Source organism: Drosophila miranda, chromosome 2 (assembly GCF_003369915.1).
Source record: "Drosophila miranda strain MSH22 chromosome 2, D.miranda_PacBio2.1, whole genome shotgun sequence".
Lineage (NCBI taxonomy): Eukaryota > Metazoa > Arthropoda > Insecta > Diptera > Drosophilidae > Drosophila > Drosophila miranda.
The window spans coordinates 3,625,651-3,645,770 of record NC_046675.1 but is presented as its reverse complement, the minus strand read 5'-3'; the positions used below and the strand labels follow the sequence as shown (position 1 = coordinate 3,645,770).

General features: G+C 46.3%; 1 protein-coding gene across 4 annotated transcripts in view; it reads left to right on the top strand.

Moving 5' to 3' along the window:
- Positions 1–269: 269 nt before the first annotated feature.
- Positions 270–20,120, top strand: part of LOC108155943 — a 41,043-nt gene continuing 21,192 nt past the window's right edge. The window contains exons 1-12 of one of the 4 annotated variants that reach the window (XM_033388473.1): positions 270–431; positions 729–986; positions 1,048–1,264; positions 1,335–1,464; positions 4,288–5,013; positions 5,482–6,075; positions 10,390–10,695; positions 10,770–11,686; positions 13,784–14,638; positions 15,542–16,165; positions 16,299–16,482; positions 19,758–20,059. In XM_033388473.1, coding sequence (XP_033244364.1) covers positions 358–431; positions 729–986; positions 1,048–1,264; positions 1,335–1,464; positions 4,288–5,013; positions 5,482–6,075; positions 10,390–10,695; positions 10,770–11,686; positions 13,784–14,638; positions 15,542–16,165; positions 16,299–16,482; positions 19,758–20,059 — 5,187 coding nt within the window. In that variant the 5' untranslated portion in view covers positions 270–357. Of the gene's footprint in view, positions 432–728; positions 987–1,047; positions 1,265–1,334; positions 1,465–4,287; positions 5,014–5,481; positions 6,076–10,389; positions 10,696–10,769; positions 11,687–13,783; positions 14,639–15,541; positions 16,166–16,298; positions 16,483–18,411; positions 18,738–19,757; positions 20,060–20,120 lie in introns of those variants that run through there. The other 3 variants (XM_033388472.1, XM_017287106.2, XM_017287107.2) reach the window with 3 other exon arrangements.

Below are 20,120 nucleotides of genomic sequence, written 5' to 3'. Positions count from 1 at the left end.
GCCATTCGATTACTGACTATCGTAGAGATGAGCAAGCTGTCACGCGTACAAACACAGTCACAGTATGACTAATTCACTGGCTAGAGTCTTAAATTCCCAACAAGGCTGCCCAATATAAGGGACAAGGAATGTATGTATTGCGATTCCATTTTCAATGCATTCTATGATGATAGATGTGGGAACAGCAGTGACTTAAAAATACTCGTGACAGAGGCTACCCAGCTACCCAGCTGTTGCGCATCTCTGTTATGCGCGACTATCGAAACTTCCGTCGACTATTGTACATCCCTAGTTTCCGCAGCTAAAAGCAAAACAAAATGCAATTTTATTAAAAACAAACAAACAACTTTCAACGAAATGGACAAAGCGAGGTCCAGCGTTTACGAAAAGTTTACTGGATTTGTCGACCAACTACGCAACACAGAATGCAGGTGGGTTGTGGCTTTTGTTGCGTTGAATGTCTCTGTTGTGTGCTGCTGCATCGGATCGAATGCTTTGGGGGAGGGGACCGGCAACAGTTTGTTGTTCATTATGCCATCTATATATAAGCATATATTGATTCGATTCCACTGTCAAGGCCATGCCCGAAATGCGGCATCGCCCTCAGTTTAATGAACCAACAATTCCAGCAGCAAAAGCATTATCAATAATATCTTTATCGAGCGCATCCGCTATGACGTCATCGCGCATACCTGTGCACTTTGTTAATCTTCCAAATCTTTTCACAGCCAAAAGCAGAAGATCACCTGCTTCCAGCAGATAGCAGAGTGCATCATGTCACCTGCACTGGCGGGGCACATAAACTATTCCGCCCACTGCGGCACGGCCACCAATGTGCTTCTGCTCTTCTGCGAGGATCTCGACTCTAAGGTGCGAATGAGTGCCGAGGAGAACCTCAACAAGATCTTTCGCGCCCTGGAGAAGACGCGGGTCAGCCGCATACTGATGGATTTGTATGGTGAAATCAAAAGGAATGGTAATCAAAGGTAGGAGGATACCTAAAACCAACAGTCAGCGGAATCCTATAATCATTTACCTATTTTTTAGATCGTTGCGCATTTGCTTGAATCTATTTTCCTACTACGCACCTCACATCAAAGAGAAGCATATCAAATGGTATGCAGTACGGCTGCTGCAATGCATGTCCACCATATCGCAGCGCAAAGAGACCCTTCTCCAGGAGACGCTCTGTGATTTTGTGAAGCATTTTGGCCGCTATGTGCAGCAGGGTCTAAGCGACAGTGAAACCTGCAAACTGTTGGAGGTGGGAAGCAGCTGCAAGCATCGGTCTATCCATGGAACTATTTACCCAACTGTCGTATTTATTTTTGTAGACATTTCTGGACAACATTGGCGCAGATTGTGCAGTCAAGCGCCGCTGTTCGGCACAAAATTGCATCAGCCTGATCGAGCATGCACGCCACAGAAGCCTCATGGCCAGGCATGGACTCAACAAAGTGATGGGTAAGCGGAAATGAAGCGCCTGATGCGAATGCAATAATCCAACTGTAGGATAGCCTTAGTTTAAGCCGGAATTGAATCCACTTGATGTGTATTGCATTCCCGCTAGGACTGCTAATTTGCAAAAGTATTTTTTTCTCAAAAACTGCCTTCATTTATTATTCATGTTGGGTTAACTAATCCTTGATTTGGTGTCAAAGAGTTTTGCTTCTATTACTGGCCATTTAACGCCTCTCCTCCCCTCTAAAAACCTGTACTCTCATCTATAATGAAAAAGATGTTTAAAAAGCGTGTAAAATTCAAAATTCTAAAGCCGAATCTACAAATATACATATACATTTGTATATGGTTGGATGGTTGGCTGGAAAAATATTTTTAATATTCTAAAAAGCCGCAAATCCATGAAAAATACCATACCAACAATATACAAAGCAAAATACAGAAAAAGTGAGAATAGGAGTGGAGTCCATTCAAACACTGGTATTGTGAATGCATTCCCATCCATGAATATTCGTTTTGTCCATCGTCGGCGGCGGCGGCGGCTACGGCGGCGGTTGGTTTGTGCCACAATAAAAGGGTGTAGACAGTTGATATAAATTATATTTGTGGATGGCTCTTGGTTACCTTTTGCCATCATCCATCGATGGACGAGAGATGTACATCGGGTGTACATCTACTTTTATTGTTTTTTGCTGTGCGGAATTTGTTATGATTTTAGACAACGATACTTGAATGGGTTTTATTTTAGCATTTGCTGACTGGCGGACTGCGGCAAATGCTCGTTTCCAACTGCAGCGTGCACAAACAAAAGTCATAGACATGTGAAAATGCTAAAAAATTGCGCACACAAATCATTTTTTATTGAATTTCCCTGCAAATATTATTGGCAAACCTTCGCCCAGAGGAGAGGTAGATGCACCTTAGTTACAGCATTTATAGTTTTTTGTTTTGTTTTTATAGCAGACTAGAGGGCGCAAATAAAGTAACTAGAAATAGGAATTCGAGTGGCCAGTGCATCTGAAATATAGAGAAATACCATATATATATAGGTACCTATAGTTTTTGAGTATTAATTGCTTACTCTGTTGCAAGAGTGTTTGCTTGGGTCTGACCTCACTGGGAGTTTCATATGAATTAAATTAGAAATTGACTTCACCTTTTGCTCTTTTCTTGTCCAAATGTTTACCTTCAAATCAACTCCTTCAACTCCTGGTGCTGCCTGGCGCTGCCTGGTGCTCCTGGTTCTAGTCCTGTGTCAACTGTATGCCACTTCTACGCAAAGGCAATGCCAGCACAATGCCCAGGCAACTCTTCAGCGCATCCTTATACAGTCTGGCGCCTCCTTTTATGGTCGCCCATCATAGCCGGGAGTACTTGTGCCCCGGCATGCCCCAACAAACAGACACAAAGTACGGCCCAGCCAGGGCCTTGCCCTCAGCCCTCAGCCTCCGCCGCTCATCTCTGCCGTCTCCGTTTGTTTGTCTCTGGCTTTGCTCCATCTTCTGCTCCCTGCTCTTGCTTCCTGCTCCGTGCTCCCATATAACTGCCCTTAGACGAAATGAAATTTATGCACTTGGACACTTCCATGCAATAATTCATGCGAAATTGAATCAGATATTCATTCCTGTGCAGCTTTAAAGCGGATAATCAACGTTGTAAACAAATGCAGGCGCTCTTTGCAGCAAACCCAGCAAAAAAGCAGAAATGCAGAATTTATGATGCGCAGCTAAACAAAAAGTGCAAATTATTTTTCATGACAACTGTGGCAACATAAATAGCCAAATGTCCAGGAATTTCCCTTTCGAAATGTATTTCATAGTATACCCATGACAGGACTAAGTGAAGCCCCCAAAGGAGAAGCTTGAAGCTTTCGATTCACTTGCAGATAGAAACCTCTAGAATGCGAGTAAGTAATGGCTTTTTCTGTCATTGGTCATCACAACTTCTGACTCCATTGTCGCATATCCATCACCATTAAGCACCTGAGTGCGTGCGGGTGTGTGAGAAAATATTAATTGCAGTCCTTAAACGTGCCCGGCATGATCGTTCCGTTTTGCGGATGCCTCCTCCGCCAATTTTGAAGAAAGTTCTTGCGGCTTTTGCCGCAATTAATTGATACACATGAAAACAGGCCGCAAGTTGTGCTCTGGTGGCAAAGTCACTTGGCTGCCGCTGCCGCTGCAGCCACCGAGGGCCATGTAAAAAGTTTCGCCAGCTAGCGGGAGAGAGTGAGAGAAGTGTTTTCAATTTTGCGCCCCAAAGGAAGAAAATGAAAACTAATTGAGTAACAAACTTCCAACATGGCGTTTTGTGATTGGTGGCGTATACGTAATGAAACGACAAATAAGGAGAGACAACACGAGAGCCAAGAGCCAAGAGATGGAGCAAGAACAGAACTCTTGCTCCTGCTTCTGGTGCTTCTGGAGCTTCTGGTGGTTCTGGGGTGCGGAGTCTATAAATATCAGATGGAAACTTTTCAACGAGATAAATTTAATTGGAGGCAATTTGTTGCAAAACATATGAGGGAAAACTTTGAAAAGAACACGAAAGAAAAGTATGAACTGCTATTGGCCAAACCGGCCAAACGCGCAAGTGGGTAAAGGTATCGTATCTATCTATCGACGGGGGTATCTTTGGCATCGCTTCTGTATAAGCATCTGTATCTGTTTCAGTGTCTTTGAGCAAATTGGAATTGCCAACGCATGCTGCGCAAAAAGAAAAGTTTGAAGAGCATTTTTAATTTGTAGCAGCAGCAGCAGCAGCCAACCCAGCCTTAAGTTTTCTCTCCATTAACTAACTTATCTCCTCTCTCTGCTTCCATTATAGAGCTCCTTCTGACGGATCAGCAGAGCAACTGCGTGCTGGGCGCCTTGGGGCTGTTGCGTCTGCTGTTGCCGCAGCTAATACGCGGCCATTCTGCGGATAATCATGACGATGCCGAGTCCCTGGTCGGGCAGCAGCAGAAACAGCAACAACACCAGGCCACGACCTCCGACTGTCGGCAAATTATTGAAATTTATGATTATTGTCTGCACCTGCTGAGCACGCAGCCCACAACGAATCACGCCATTATAAATGCCACACTGGAGGTCATCAATGGCATACTCCAGGCCCTGGATGGAGTGCCTGGGCCCGGGCCTGGTCGTGAGCCTGTGGCGGAGGGGCAGTTGAGTCTGGGCCAGAGTTTGCGCCAACTGTTGTGCAATCAACAATTGCAGCACAATGAGTATTTGCGGCGAAGGAAATCATTAAAAAATCAAATATTCCAATTGAAAAATTACGAACTAGCGACAAGTCAACAACAGGAGGAGCACCACCAGCAGCACCACCAGCAGAAGATGCTCAAGGATCAGCAGAATGCGGAGACTGCAATGCAAATGGAAAGAAATTCAAATGCAAAACTGCAGCAGCATCCCCAGCAGCAGCCAAAGTGTCAACAGCAGGAGCAGGAGGAGGAGGAGCGGCAGAGGACCCACCACCAGAGCTCGTTGGGAATTAATGCTGGGGAAGATGCTGCCACGACCGAGGCAGCAAGTTCCGTTGCTGATGAAGGTATAGCAAATAAGGCAGAATGCAAGTCGGGACACACCAGCATGTGTGTGTGGGGATGTGTGGGTGTGCAGTCATGTGGAAATGTGACATGCTGACAGAGGGACGGACCAACAGACAGACAGACAGACAGACAGGCATACGGATGGACAAACCAACAGACAGACCACGCCGAAATCAAGAAAATTGAGCAATTGCACTGCCGGAGAGAGCGTAAGAGGGCGAGCGTGGGGGAAGCGGATGCACACCCACACAATGCACATATGAAAATTATTAGTGCATGCTTTTAGGCGGCGGCACATGCAGCAGCAACGAGGTCAAACCAAATTTGCATTTGCCGCCAGCGCAATCTTGCACAAATATTTACACAAATTGTAAGGCTAACCCATGTCTTCTGCCACTCTCTTTTCATGTCGTTTGCGTGTGTGTGTGTGTGTGTGTGTGGATGATGATGATCCTTTTGGCTATCAGCCGAAAAAACGACGCGCTGCCACATTAGAAATGCCGCACGCAGCATCAGCGAATGCGTTGCCAGCAGCAGTTTGGATGAGCAACAGCAGCAGCAGATGGAAGACGGCGACGACGAGGATGATGATGATGATGACATGGAGCTGCTGAGCGCCGAGTGCGATGACTTTACAACTCTGTCGCAACTAAATGAACAACAACAGGCAATGTCAGCGGCATTCAAATTGTCCGCAACAGCAGCAGTAGAAGGAGGAGGAGGAGGAGGAGGAGTTACAGCAGCAGCGACAGAGGGGAACGATAAACTGATTGATGTTGATGCCGATGTCAGGGGGATGCCCAGACCGCAGCAGCATCAGTCATCTCTGCAGAATCTACTAGCCGGCAGCGATGACAAATCCCAGCATTTGAGTGACATCGACAATGAATCTTTCAACAGCATCGATTTCGAGGCCGAAATCACAATTGCTGGCAGCAAAGAGCACCGGCAGCAGCAGCAGCAGCCACCGGAGGGGACCACATCGGAGGATGCGATAGAAACCGGCGATGCAACAACAATTGGCACATTCTTTAACAATCTGTTGTCGCACTCCAACGCAGGTGAGGACTATACAGCGTATGACTATGCATTACCTGGATAAATATTTCATTAGACGTCGGGTGGATCGCTTCAAAGTCAGCGAGGCATCTGCGAAACTATTTCCATTCAATGTTATTGCATTTCACGGTTTGCCGCAGACGCGCCACCGAATTCTATTTACCTCTTTTTTCCCCACCCGCCCCGTCCCCTGCTACTCTCGTATTGTGATGTACAATTCCACATTTATTTGCAATTTTTGGGCTATGAAATTATTTGCATAATTGCGGCAGCATCGGGTACCGGGAATCGAATCGAAGGACAGACGTGACTCGGAGGCAAAACCAATTTCCATGCCATGTTGCCCCTCTCGTCGAATTGCCAATTTCACTTGCGATTTAATGAAGCGTAATTGTCGTTCCTTCTGATGCGCCTGATGCTCCTGATGCTGATGCAAGTCTCCACGGCATCGGGGGTCGACTGAAATTAGGCAATTCGTGAAGCATTGGTTGCAGCTCCCACTTGGGGAGGCTGCCTGCATACATCATTTGTCGCTACATTGAATGCGTTGCGCCTTGCGTGCAAAATTTTGTCTTTTCTGTTGACAAAAGAACAACAATAAGAGGAGCGGCAGGAGCAACATGGGAATAACAAGAAGATGAAAGGGTATTCCCGCAAGGGCTATAGCTGTTGAAACTCCTGAAGCTCCAAAGCACAAACAATAGTCTTTTGATTCATCTGTTGATCTTAATATAAAATGTGGGATAGGTTTTAAGCAGGAAGATCTTTTCATAGACGTTCTTTTGGGAATCAGAATACCTTTTCCAAGAGTATTGACAGTTCGATTTGTGGTGCTACTATTTGCTCGAATTGCAGTTGACGTGTCTTCTGATTGCTTGTCCTTGACTTAATTTATTTTAATATTTAAAACGTTTACTTTTCTTTTCCAAACACAAGAGAAAATCAATTTTATTGTGAGGATGCTCCTCGCACGTGCATATATATATGTGTGCCACGCTTTTCGCCCTGACCCATAAACACGCTGGAGGTGGTCCGCAGCAAAAAATGAAGGGGAGAGGAAGCCCAAGGAGTACCGAACTAAGAAATGCAGACATGATGCCAGACCCATGTCCTGTCGTTAGCGATGGGCTTGGTGCGGAGGGGTGGTGCGCTTGAGGAGGGGCTGGTAATAAACAAAGGAAATGTACTGCACTGAGCCGGAAGTACTAATTAAGCGAATGAGTTGTGGGCGGGGCGGGGCGAAGCGGCGGAGTGCTACCCATGTAAAGATAGTGAGAGCGGGAAAGGGGACGGGATGGGATGGGATGCGGCAGGAGAGTGAGTGCATATAAAAACCCGCATCTACTTGACGTAAATGTTGGGCTTAAATCCGGCATTTCTTGTAAATGTGTGTGCGTCCGTCCGTACGGGCGTCCGTGTGTGTGCGAGGGATGCGGATTAAGCTTGAAACATGGCAATGCATTTGCTCGTACTCCTGCTCCTCCTCCTGCTGCTGCTCCGCCCACCCACTCGACTGCACCGCCAGGCCCAACCTTATTGCTGGTTTTCTTGCGCCGCTGCCGCCGCCGCCGCCGCTGCCACTTGGCCAGAGCATCACACTGCAAGTTGGCAACAAAGTGGTTAAGACAAATGGGTTACGTGATAAAATGCGGTTACTCAAATTGCATGTATGCAAGCTTACATGTTGTGTCACAGTATACGTATACATACACGTCTATACGTATACGTGTGGTATGGGGGTGTATCTATATCTGTATCTGTGGGGCATGGGTTTATTTAGCATTGCCAGAACCGTCAGCCAACCAGCCAGCCAGCCAGGCTGGAACGGGCCAAAACGAGAGGAGCCAGACCCAGAGCCAGAGCCAGCCATCAGTTGCTGCTGCACTTTGCCTGGTTCGCGTTTAGCTGTTTTTTTCTTACGTTCTGTTGTTTCCTTTTGCCCCATGTTGCAGTTGTTGCAACTCCTTCTGTTGTTGTTATTGTTCTTGTTGCTGCTGTTGTGCACTTATGCGCTATCAGCCTTTTTGCGCTGCTTTGCTTGTCCGTCCGCTGTAGTTATTGCCGGTTGTTTGTTTTTATTTTTTTTATTTTTATAAATATGTACACATATGTATGAATGTATGTTTATCTATAGATATAGCGACAGTCGGAGCCGCAGCCGCCCATCTTCATCTACAAGAGAGTGACGATCTTTAACCCCAACAATTGGAATACTCTACTGATGCAAGTGGGGGAGATAGAGCATTAAGGCTTAAAGATTTAATCAATCAAATCTTGAAGAATGGGCTGTCTTGGAGGCAGATCCTTTGACACTCTCCAGGCTCTATTGTAGATAGTAGTCACCCACCATCTTACTGTAGAATACTTTGCCTTCTTCGTCAGTGACTTCAAAAATGAGATGTACGCTCATACAGATGTCGCCGATCTCCTTCTCCAAGTGTTCATGGTTGGTCCGGATGGCCCCCACGATCTTCACGCTGCGACGACCTCCCCCTTTCGTTCGATCGAGTTGAAGACCGAATCTGGATCTTGAGTGCAGCTGAGAGGATGTGGCTCTCTTCCACAGTTAGCACTTCGCCCATCAATAAGGTGTTCTTCATGGGAGCAGCCAATTTTTGGCTTGTGGAGATTGAAGAAAATGATCAACGACTATAAACTATAAAAACTATATATAAACTAATCCAACAAGATAATCAAAGTTGATCTGAGAAACTAGAAAGTGCATTCGGTTTTCCATAATGTCACCACTTTTCCACACGGATACCCTATTTTCATAAACAATTTTGTACGCCTCATGCTCCTGCTATTGTTTTTCCGCCTCTATGTGTGCCTGTGTGTGGAACTGTAAAAAACATTTGCATGTGTGGCTCTCCGTCTGTATGTCAAACATAAAGTAGCCGCCCTCTTCGCCCTCAATTACCCAACAGCAACCAAAAGAGGGTGCCTCCCACGCCACCCCCCCAAATCCTGTTGCCGCGCGTTTTCCGCTCTTTCCCAGCGCTTCCTACGCGGTTTTCGTTGTCGTCTAGTTTGGGGTTTTCTTTTTTTTTTCTCCCTTTCTTTGCTTATGCGTTTCAAAGTTGTATTTCCCTTTTTCGTGTGGTGCCATTTTTGTTTTCATTTTAAACGTGATTCCCACAATGGAGGAAAAAACTACTCGACAGAAGTTGGAGAGCTGCCGCTGCCGTTCCCGCTGTTGCTGTTGCTGTTTTCACTTTTACGGAGGCGAAACTATTAAAGCATAAAATGGCAGCCAGCCCCCGTGGAAAACCCCCTTGGAGCATAATTACATACATGCATGAAAGTTCCATAAAACTGCAGGGAAACACTCTCTGATTTTTGCTGCGGTTTTATGAGCGCAACGCCACGGCGCTGCCACGGTATTGCTAATTTGAAGTACATTTTGAGGGAGTAACATTTAGATCGGAATGAATTTGAGGGACTCTACACTTTCAGAGATATGAAACTGATATGTTTATCATCAGTTTCCAAAACTATCTGGCGGAAACTATCGCAGGAGAAGATCCGATAGCTAACTAGTCTTGAAAACAGGATCTGCAAGTTCATTGAAGGTCTAGATCCAGCCCGTAACTATCCTTCTTTTCTCCGTTACATGAGGCTATCGTCCGCGGTTTTACTTACTGATCAGGCCACACATATGTGTCTATGCCAGAGCCATGGCCACAAAGTGCTCTTCTACTTCCGCTCGCCTCAGTTCCAGCTCGCATTTGGAGTTGGAATCGGTGCCTGTTCTAATTTTTACAGCGCTTGCATGCGGCCGGAACATCCATTAGAACAACAACAGCGGGTGGAAGAGAAAGCCACAACAAGTGCATCTAAAAGATGCAGCAATTTTTAACCCACTTAAGTGGTCAGTGGGGGGGCATGCCCTCGGCACTCCACACTCTGTTCTCTGTGTACTTGCTATGGAATTGCAGTTTTCAATTAATTTCCAATACAGACGGAGAGAGAAGAGTTGCCCCGCGGCGGGGCAAGTTAATAGAACAACATAAAAAGCAGCTAAGGAAAATAGTTTTAGTGGTTTCAGACCCACACACACATATACAGACACAGACATAGTGCAGTGCAGCCTGTCCCTCCCCCAATTGTTTACAAAGTTTGCAATTTTCCAGCAGACGATGCGCCTGGTAATTGGCCCTCTTCGTCTCCGTCCCGAGAGGTGGGTGTAGGGTCTTGGGTGGAGGAACCGCAAATTAGCCAACGCCATCGCTGGCATTAGTGTCAAACCCGACTTATCTGCTAAACTTTCGACTGGACGCACTAACTCAGAGGCTTTTGTGCTCTTCTGCTTGCAGCCTCGGAGTCGGTCAGTAAGCTCTTTCGTCAATCAAGTGTTGGCTCTAAGTCCACGCCCTCCAAGTCGACGCCCGCTGATAAATCGGACGCCGTCTCGACGGCCTCACTGACGCTCTCGCTGAGCTCCTTGGCCAGCAGCAGCATCGGGCCACCGGAGCGCCACTCCTCGATTGCGGAGACACCCACGACTGCGGATGACTCCTGTTCGATTACCGCCTCCTACACGGCTTCGACGGCCCTGATGATGGATGCACCCGCCGTGGCCCATCAGCCAGAGACACCGCAACGCCGCAGCACGCCTAATGGTAAGTCACTTGCTGTCGCACACAATGGAGGAGCTAATTAAGAGTCCTCTTCCCACCGCCTACTCTCCCGCCAGCTAATCCCTTTCTAGTGGAGAACTCGCCGCTCAAGCAGACCATTGTGGGACGTGCCCTGATCAGCGTGAAAATTGGCAGCATCCTGGAGCAGTCGCTGATTTACTACACAGCCCGCCTGGTGGCCGCACGATTCCTGCTCAGCGGCCAGGCAGCGGCTTTGCAGCAGGACAGCGTGAGTCGTGTGTCTATTAAGAGCCTCTCGCTGGCTGTGATCGCTCAGTGTGTGCGTCTGACGCCGCGTGTCCTCCAGCTAAGCCTGGAGATTACCGAACAGGAGCTGGAGCTCCTGGAAGATGCCAGCCAGGTGGGCAGTGGCGATAGCACGCAACTCTCTAGCCCCCAGAGCAGCAACACCTCACAGGCGGAGACGGACAAGAAGCCGTTGGACAGTTCTCTGATCCAAGCGGAAACCGAGGACAACCAGCTCTTGCTGGACATCAAGGACGATCACTTTGGACCCAGTACTGGTCCGGCCTATCTACAGCAATTATCCGCGCCCACGCTCAGTCGCAGTGCCGATGCAGCGGTCCTACTTCGGAGCATCTCCGCGGCAGAGTCCAGCAAGAAACCCACCGGCGGGGACCACCTGTCGAAATCGGAGATCGTTGGCAGCGCCTATCGTCCCACAGTTGCCGCGCAGGATACGCCACCGATGAGCCTGCCGCCACGTCCGCCCAAGCGAACCAAATCCATGCGCAGTCGGAAGGGAATTAGTTTCGAAACGGAAGCGCCACCACCAGCCTCTGGCTGTCAGGCTCTATCGGATGTGCTGCTCTTCCACGATCACTGCGATCCGATCCTACGCGGTGGCGTCCAGCAGGTGGTGGGAAATTTCCTTCAATCCAGCGGAGCTGGTCTCTTTCTGGAGCTACAACGTGGTCTTAGCTTGCAACACTTGCTGGCCATTTTACTGAAGGTGAGTTGGCTTGAAAGTGCTCGCTTCTTAAGCGATTGTCGAACAAAATGTACGACTAGCATCGGCCCACGGGCATTCGGAGAGAGTTCCTTTGATGGGGCTCCTCCTGCTCCGCCTTTGCCTAATGGTAAGCCACATTACATGTATGCTAACCCGCTTTTGTATATCTATCTGACTATATCTTTGTCAGAGTCCGCCCTTTACTGCTTTATCTCTCTGTCTTTTTCCTCTGGCTTGTGCCCCCACAGTATATGCATAACGCATACGCCACGTTGCACGATATGCAACATAAATGTTACTCTTGAAAGGGTATGACTATTCAGCTATGAAGTTGGAATCGGTTGGGGATTAGCTATATTTTTTGAACTACAGAAACCTACGAGTAGGCGAGCAATATCAATTCTTGAGTCGACGAATATTTCAGAACCAATTTAAAACTTTGGAAAAGAAGAATTTATAATTAAATTTACACTATATTTTGATACTTAATGAGCGGAGTAAATAGTCTTAGTAATTTCCATATATTATATCTTTAAGAACTTTATTCTACAATGCTCCACGCACAACTCCTTACTGATTAACCAATCATTATAATAATAACCAAATAATACCTAACTTCAAACCTAATAATAATAATTTATAAATAATGATATGTAAAGTCCCTTATGTTTTTAAGAGTATCCAAACTGCACCTGTGCGTTGCATATTAAGTTTCACATTTCTTTGCTCTCTTTTTTTTGCACCCCTTGCCGTGTGCAAACATTCTTCTATATCTATAAATATGTGTGCCCCCACCTTTTCGCTGTATGTACTTTTTTCTATGTTAAACCATCAAGCTAACATATTTTAACACATGCAGACAAACACACACACACACACACACAGACAAGGATACGGACACGGACCCGGACACGTGTCCATATCAATGGCTGTTGCCTTTTGAATATTTTTCCAGTGACTTCAACCTCAGTCGGTGCCTCCCCTCCCTCTCTGTTTCTCTGTTCTCGAAGTTGCAGTTGCAGTTGGAGCTTAGCCGAAGGCATTCTGTGTGTGGCTGTGTGGCCGGGCCGTATGGCTGGGTTGTTTTTCATTTGAAAATAAGAAAGAAAATTCTTATCGCCTTTGCAATGTGCAAGTGCAAATGCCCCTAAAGGGAGCAGCGCATAGTGTATCCGTTTCGCCATCTCACTTTCTACTTTCTACTCGTACGAGTCGCACATTCGGATCCTGCTGCTGCCCCTTTTGGGGCATGGTATGCAGAATGTGCGCATAAGTTGCACATTGATTTCTGTCTGGGGATTGGTCGTGGCTGAGAAGTTGGGGTTCCGATCCGGGGACTTATTCCAGGGCTGGTTTCTTATTGAATTCAATAATTTAGTGGCCGGCACCGAACATTTAAATTGCTGCTGGCTGTGTGGGCTCTCCCCAAAAGTGCAATTTGATTATGCAATGTTGTTGCCCGAAAAGTATATGCAACCAAATGCACGCGCAGAACGGAGTTGGAGATGGGGAATGGGATGGGATGGGACGCAGGACGTGCCAGATGAAAATCACATTAGATGCCTGCCGTATAATGGCCGAAAATCCGTCTCAATGGCACTTGCCAGCATACAGAAGTCGGAGGCAGACCAGACCCGCTTTCGACCGCTGGAGATAGAGAGATAGAAAGATAGAAAGATGCTGAAAATAGGAATAGAAATAGCAATTGGGAAGATCTTCCCCAGAGCAGGCCAAAGGCGAAGTAACTTTGATAACAATAGCCCTTTGGCCCAGGACCGGGTCTGGAGCAAGGAAAAGCTTGTTAGAGATTCGTTAAAAATGCACACACTCTCAGATGGATGCCCGGATGGTGGATGGTGGATGGGGGTATGGGGGTATGGGGAGTGCTGCTTTGGGGCAGCTGGGCAGCCACTGTGTGATTGTGGAAAACTTTTTGCTTGTGCAAACAATAAAACACAAATTCGCTTAGCCAACATCTCGTTTTGCTGCCACACAAAACCATCTTATGCCTGTTCTCGTTCTCGAGACCAATGTACTATAAAGAAATTTAGCCAAAAAGTTTTCTGCTTTTCTGCTTCTACCCCACTTATGTTGCAGGGCTTTGAGGACGAGATCCACACAGTGGTTATACAAGCGTTGAATGCATTCGATAAGATATTTCCGCATGTGGTGTCCAAATATTTGACAGCGCCGCCATGTCATTATCATGCTCATCAGCAGCAGGAGCAGCAGGAACAGTCCCAGGCAGAGTTCGAGCTGAGGCAGGAGCTGGAGCTGGAGCAGGAACAGGAGCTGCAGCGACATTCAAGTGGACAACAAAAGCGTCCGGGCCAGGCGCAAACATTTGGCCAACAAACTTTTGCAAAGGGCCTGGATAATGCCTTAAGCAGTCAGCCACAGCAACAAAGGATCCCTAACGATGGCAATGTCGATGCTGGGCAGCATCCCGTTGCTGCTGCTGTTGCTGTTGCTGTTGCTGGGACATGTGCCAACTCCAAGTCTTCGACCACTCATAATGATGAGCTACTGGCTGCTCTTTTGAATGATTTCCAATTGCAATCGACTGGGCTGCAAAAGAATAATGGCAGCTGCAACAGCCAGTTGGGTAATGAGCCCGGACCTGGAAGTGGACCTGGAAGTGTACCTGGACCTGGACCTGGACCCTTCTGCGTGTTTGCCATCTCACCCAAATTGCTCTTGAACAAACTCCGGCTCTGCCATCACAATAAATATTGGTTGGTCCAGAATAAATACGCCGAAGTTATTTCGAATTTAAATTACGTGCTGCTGCGCTCTTACTACGCAAATGTCCGATGCGGTTTCGACAGCGGCAGCAGCAGCAGCATCCAGCAGCATGGGGGGCAGAAGGAGGAGCAGTACCCCCAGTCCCAGCCGGATGCCTGCCACTGGAGCAAGGACGCGCACGACGAGGACATTGTCTGCACTTATGAGGTAAGCAGCTAAATCGTCTTATTACAGCCAGGCACGCCGGCTTGTTTATTGTGCAGATTATTCGACGAGTACCTCGTCCTCGTCCTCGACTCGTACTCGTGTGTTTTCCCATGCTCCTGCCCTGAAAAGCAATTCAAGTGCAGGCCCCCCGGGGGGGAGGGATTCCGGCTCCTCTGACAACTCTTATTGAACATTTGTGCACTCAAGTGTGTGGCCGGGCTCTTTGTGCATTCTGTCAGCGAGTGTGTAGCGCATTCTACTGCCGCTGGCTGACTGACTGGCCGACTGACAGTTGGAGGGGGTTATTTGCGACCCTTACACATACATTTGTTTATTTATTATTTTGACAAAGCCAAGCAATTTGCTAAATGGCAAAAAGAGGGACACGATGCACAGAAAGTCGTCAAACAAGTGAGAAAAAACGATTGACGAGGGATCAAATTGAATGTTGAAGCAGCTGTTAGACGGTAGGGTTTCTCCGAGATGAAATGAGATCTCTCTGTATCCACAATGGAAGCTCCAATAATTATTCTCTAATCAATCAAGATATATCCTATCGCAAGCCGCTACAACCAATGCAAAATATCGTATGCCATTAGTTTGAAATCCCATCAATGGAAAGCCACTTAAAGTTCTTAGCAGAGCCTAAGGCAAAGGTATTTCCAACTACGAGTATGATTCACTTTTTCCGCACTTTTTTGTGGGTTGTTGGCCGCTCCCGCACCTGCAAGTCTCTCCCCCCCTCCGAGTCTCTAATGATGTCGAACCAAGAAGTGGGCGAACGCGAACCGCATCTGCAGGAGCGAACCAGAAACTGCCAAACTGCATAATGAAAACTTGGCTCACTTTTTGATTTACAACGTGCAGTCGACTAACTCAAAAACACTTTTGCGATCCTTGCAGGCGCTATTTCTGTCTGAACTTTTCCATCTGCTCGGCGACGATGATGCCCGGGTGCGGGAACATGCCGCCTGCTGTCTTTGCCGCTTTATAATGCAAACGGCGCGCCAGGAGCAGCAGCAGGAACCACCTACCGAACCGCCATCGAAGGATGTAACAGAGGAGGACAGCAGCGGCATCGAAATCGATGACAACGTCAACGCCGACGCCGACGCCGAAACTCAACAAACTAATTTCAATTTGCTTTGGGATTTTTTCGACTATCGCATATTTGGCAGCATGTCCGTGACGTTGCGTAATTTATTCCGGGCCAGTTCGACGATTGTGCCGCCGCTGGCGGAGCTGGATGCATTCGGATTGGTGGGCCACAGCAGCACGGCCGGGTTCCCAGAAGTTGTGGGCACATCCATGCTGGGCCCATCGTCAGGCATGGCATCTGCCTCCGCATCGGCAACGGCATCTGGAGCGGCCGCCTCCGCGGCGACGGCCTACTTTGATGGCCTGGCCGAGGGGCATGTTTTTGCCCTGGCGATGCCACGTCAAGTTGCGCAGGAGGAAAAAGTTTTGGCCAAAGTTTTGTATCGCATGACAAATAAATTGATGACGCTGAATGATAAAAATTTGCAGGTAAATATTTGTGTGCCACAGCCAATCGAACGGAATCGAAACGAATTGAATGGGAGCCGAAGAAGGCGATTCCCCACATCTCTTACAACCTTAAACTTTAAACTTCTGCCGTCCTGGGTAATTCTCTCCATAGTTTGGCATAATTTACGCACTGCGGCTGCTGCTGAGGCACTTCAATTTTGTGGACTACCGAGGGGCCTGGCTGGAATTCAATTTCATTGAGATTTGCATTAGTTACGCCTACTACAACAATGCAACGGCTGCGGACTTGAGTTGCCAGAACGATTTGATTGATGTGATGGGCAAATTGGTGGCAGGTGAGTGCAGCACTCGAGTAATCACCGATCCGGAAGGGGTTACGTCTACTACTACTACTACTATGTACGGCTCCGTAAGATGTTGTACTTCGTTGCGCACTCCCCCGCAAAACATGTGAATTGTCAGACAGATACGAGTATGTGGATACATGTGAATACATGTGGATACATTTGCGTATGAATTGCTGACTGGCATGCCTGATGATTGCTTTTGCATGCCTCACTGCACCCTCGATATTTCCGATATTTATTCGAATTGTTCGACTGGGCGGACGACGGCGGTCTGGACCGGACCGTAGCACTTTGCGGCGGTCGGGCTCGTTTGGCTAATTTAATTTTACTGAAATTACAAGAATTGTAGTTTTTAGTTTTGCACTGGACTGCATATTTAATTGCATTATGCTGTAATGTATGCTGTGGAAACGTTTGCATAAATCATTTTAATTAATTGTTTGTCATTAAATAGATTTGCATAAATATTTTCATGCTGCGGTGTAAGTGACTGCCACGCCGCGGCACGCCACGCGTGCAGTGTATATATTTTTTTCTTCTATATTATTTTTAAATTTAATCAAGAAGAACGCGAAATTAGCATAAATATTTTTAAATTTCCGTTCTACTAAAAGTTTTTGTAGCACTCGCTTAAAAATACTTGATATATCGTTCAAAAAAATTTGCCACAGAAAAAATAGATGCATGTTTTATTTAGTTTTATGTGTTGTTTTTATTTTGATCGAATGGTGAATGCACTTTTCTGTATACAGATTTCAGAACAAACACTAGATAAAACAGAGAAAAAATTGATGCAATTTTTTATTATTAAAAAATAGAATCTATGAAAAAGTAGCATGCCCCGAAAAGTGACAGACAAAAATGGATCTCTCTTATTTGCTATATCAAATTTTAGATGGGATTTAATCCTCAGATTAATAGAATATAAATAACCTTCTATTTATTCATAATTAATGATGAAGTTGGTGGCTTTTTGGACCATTTTTCAGACCATCCTTCACCACATGTGAATTGAACTTTACTTTATATCAAAATCAGTTACTATTACTACACTATTTGAGGCAACAAAAAAATGAAATTAGCACGAAAAAATGTTGCATTTAATTCAATTTTGCAATCAACAACAATAGCTGCATTCAGAGCCTACAATTTGCCCATAATGCAGAGCCACTTTTTAATTAAATAATTTTCAACAGCATCATTAACAAAGTGCTCCCCGGCAAATGCCGACAACTGTAACAACATCCACAGCAATAATGCAGATAGTGCGCTAATAAACATTTCAATTCAATTTACAAAAATTTCACATGCGAATAACAACAACCAACAAAAAAAAATACAGCAAAACACAAAACCAAACTTCAACTCAATTTCATTAGTGGCATTTCACACAGAACCCACCCTCCCAAGCACCTGCCCCACGCGGTGCGGTGGGGCAACCGACATGCATTACATGCATTAGAATGCTTTATTTTCGAGCCGGAATGGGGCACAATGTCTGCCGCTTTATTATTTATCATGCCAGCCGCGTATTTGCTATGCACTAATGTAATCCTCCATAATCAAAAAGTAATTAAATTATTAATAAACCATTAAATGTTAAACAATTTTTGTGTCAGGCGCCACTGCCTGAATGGGAGGCCCATTCCCTGTCCCCCTCCCCGTCCCCGTTCCCGTGGCTCGCAATAATTTGCATTTTTGTTGATTGCATGCCTTGCACATTGAACAATTTCGAATTTAAGCCATGATATGAGTCCTGAGTCCTGCTGTTTGTGTCCGCATTGATTTGAAAACTAAATCGCCAAATGTTTTGGCGACATTTTCGTGTGTCGTATGTCGTGTATGGCGTGTGTGTTTTGTGATAAGTTTTGACAGTTGCCAAAATGCTTGTAAACAGTTTTCAATTTCCCAGAAACATAACAGCAACAATTGTTGGGGCAGGGCCGGGCCGGGCCGGACCGGGCCAGGCTTAAAGCCATCGCGACACACCTGCACACAGACAAAGCCATGCGGATTGTAAGCCATAATTCATTACGTATTATGTCCGGCTTAATTCCTTTGTTTTCAATGAGCTTTGGGCCCGTTTTTTCCCGTGTGTGGTTTTTAATTTAAAACACAAGCATTCGTGCAACGCCACTGTGTATCGGGTGTGCCCTCTTAATTGGCTAAATGATGGCCTCAAGGGTTGATTAAAGTAACATGAATATTATTGCACATGGAAAGTCAAAGCAAACAGAGAAAAGGTATATTGTATTCTTCTTTATGCAGGGTTAATATAATATTAAATAGTTCTTAATGCGTACTGTGCTACTAGAGTGATAAAATAAGATCACAGCTCTCCCATAGAGACTACCGAGACTTGCAATGTTATTATTTCGATCACTGATCACCTTGTGGTGGTTTTTCATCCGCTTATAGCCATTTCATATTCACATTTCGTGACCGGGTCCAATCGGGCTTTGGCCCCCGGCGCCAAAGCGCAAAGCGGAAATAAAAAACCAGGCAATCGTGCAATAAATAAATATAAATCGGCATCGGAAGAATGGCGTCGTCTCGTTGCAATTGTGTGTGCGATTTTCAATTAATTAGTAAATGTAATGCAAACGGCTATACCCCCAGCAATCCAATCCAGACAGACCCCACGTGGGGCTGAGCAGTTGAGAGGTTGAGGGGCCCTTTAAATGGCTCCCTCAACACTTAATTTTTATAAATATTTATGCGCATACAGTTTAATTTATTTGTAAATAATCATTTTTTGCCACGGCACTTCCTTTGCACAATGCGAAAAATACAAAAATGTATATGGCATTGTTGACACATAAATTGAAATGTTGCGTGTCCCACAGATACACTCACAGTTACAGATACAGATGCACAGATACACAGACAGATGCAGACACATACATTAATTAATGCATATAAATCATGGCACACTTTGAAGCGTTTTCCGCTCGTTACCTATGCAATTTTTGCTTTAATTTCACATTATTCGCCCGCCGCCTCCTGGAAGCCTTCCTGGCGTCATGTCCTGTCCTGCCTGTCCTGGCATTGCCATAGCAATGGCAATCCCCTGGAATCGCATACACACTTTTCAATTGCAAATCCATTAATGCGTTTTTAATTTTGTGAGCTGCAATTACGCGGCATTTGTATAATTTTAAGTGCTCGTTTGCATTTTAACACAATTAGCCAGAGCGGGATCACTTTATTTGCCATTAATATGCCTCGAATCCACTTCCGTTCTTCCGCTCCTCCACTTCCAGGTGCCATGTTGAGCTCAGGCGAGCTCAAGGCCTCCCATCTGGACTTTCTGCTGCGTCACAGCACCAAGATGCTGAACATCTACTATCAGCTGGTCGCCAATCAGCGCGGTGGCGGTGGTGGCGGCGGAGGGACCTCCTCCAAGACGCCCAAGAGCGAGCTCTTCTCCCTCGTCAGCAGCGGTGGGGGCGGCGGCAGCGGCAGCCGGGATCCGGCAGTGCTCCAGGCTCTGGGTTACTTTGGTGGCGATTACGTTTACATGAAACTTTACAACATTTTAAGAGGTGCTAATGACAGCTACAAGGTAAGTCAAGCCACGGACCCAACTCGAGCCACTGCCATTAAGTCGCTGGTGGCGCTGAAAT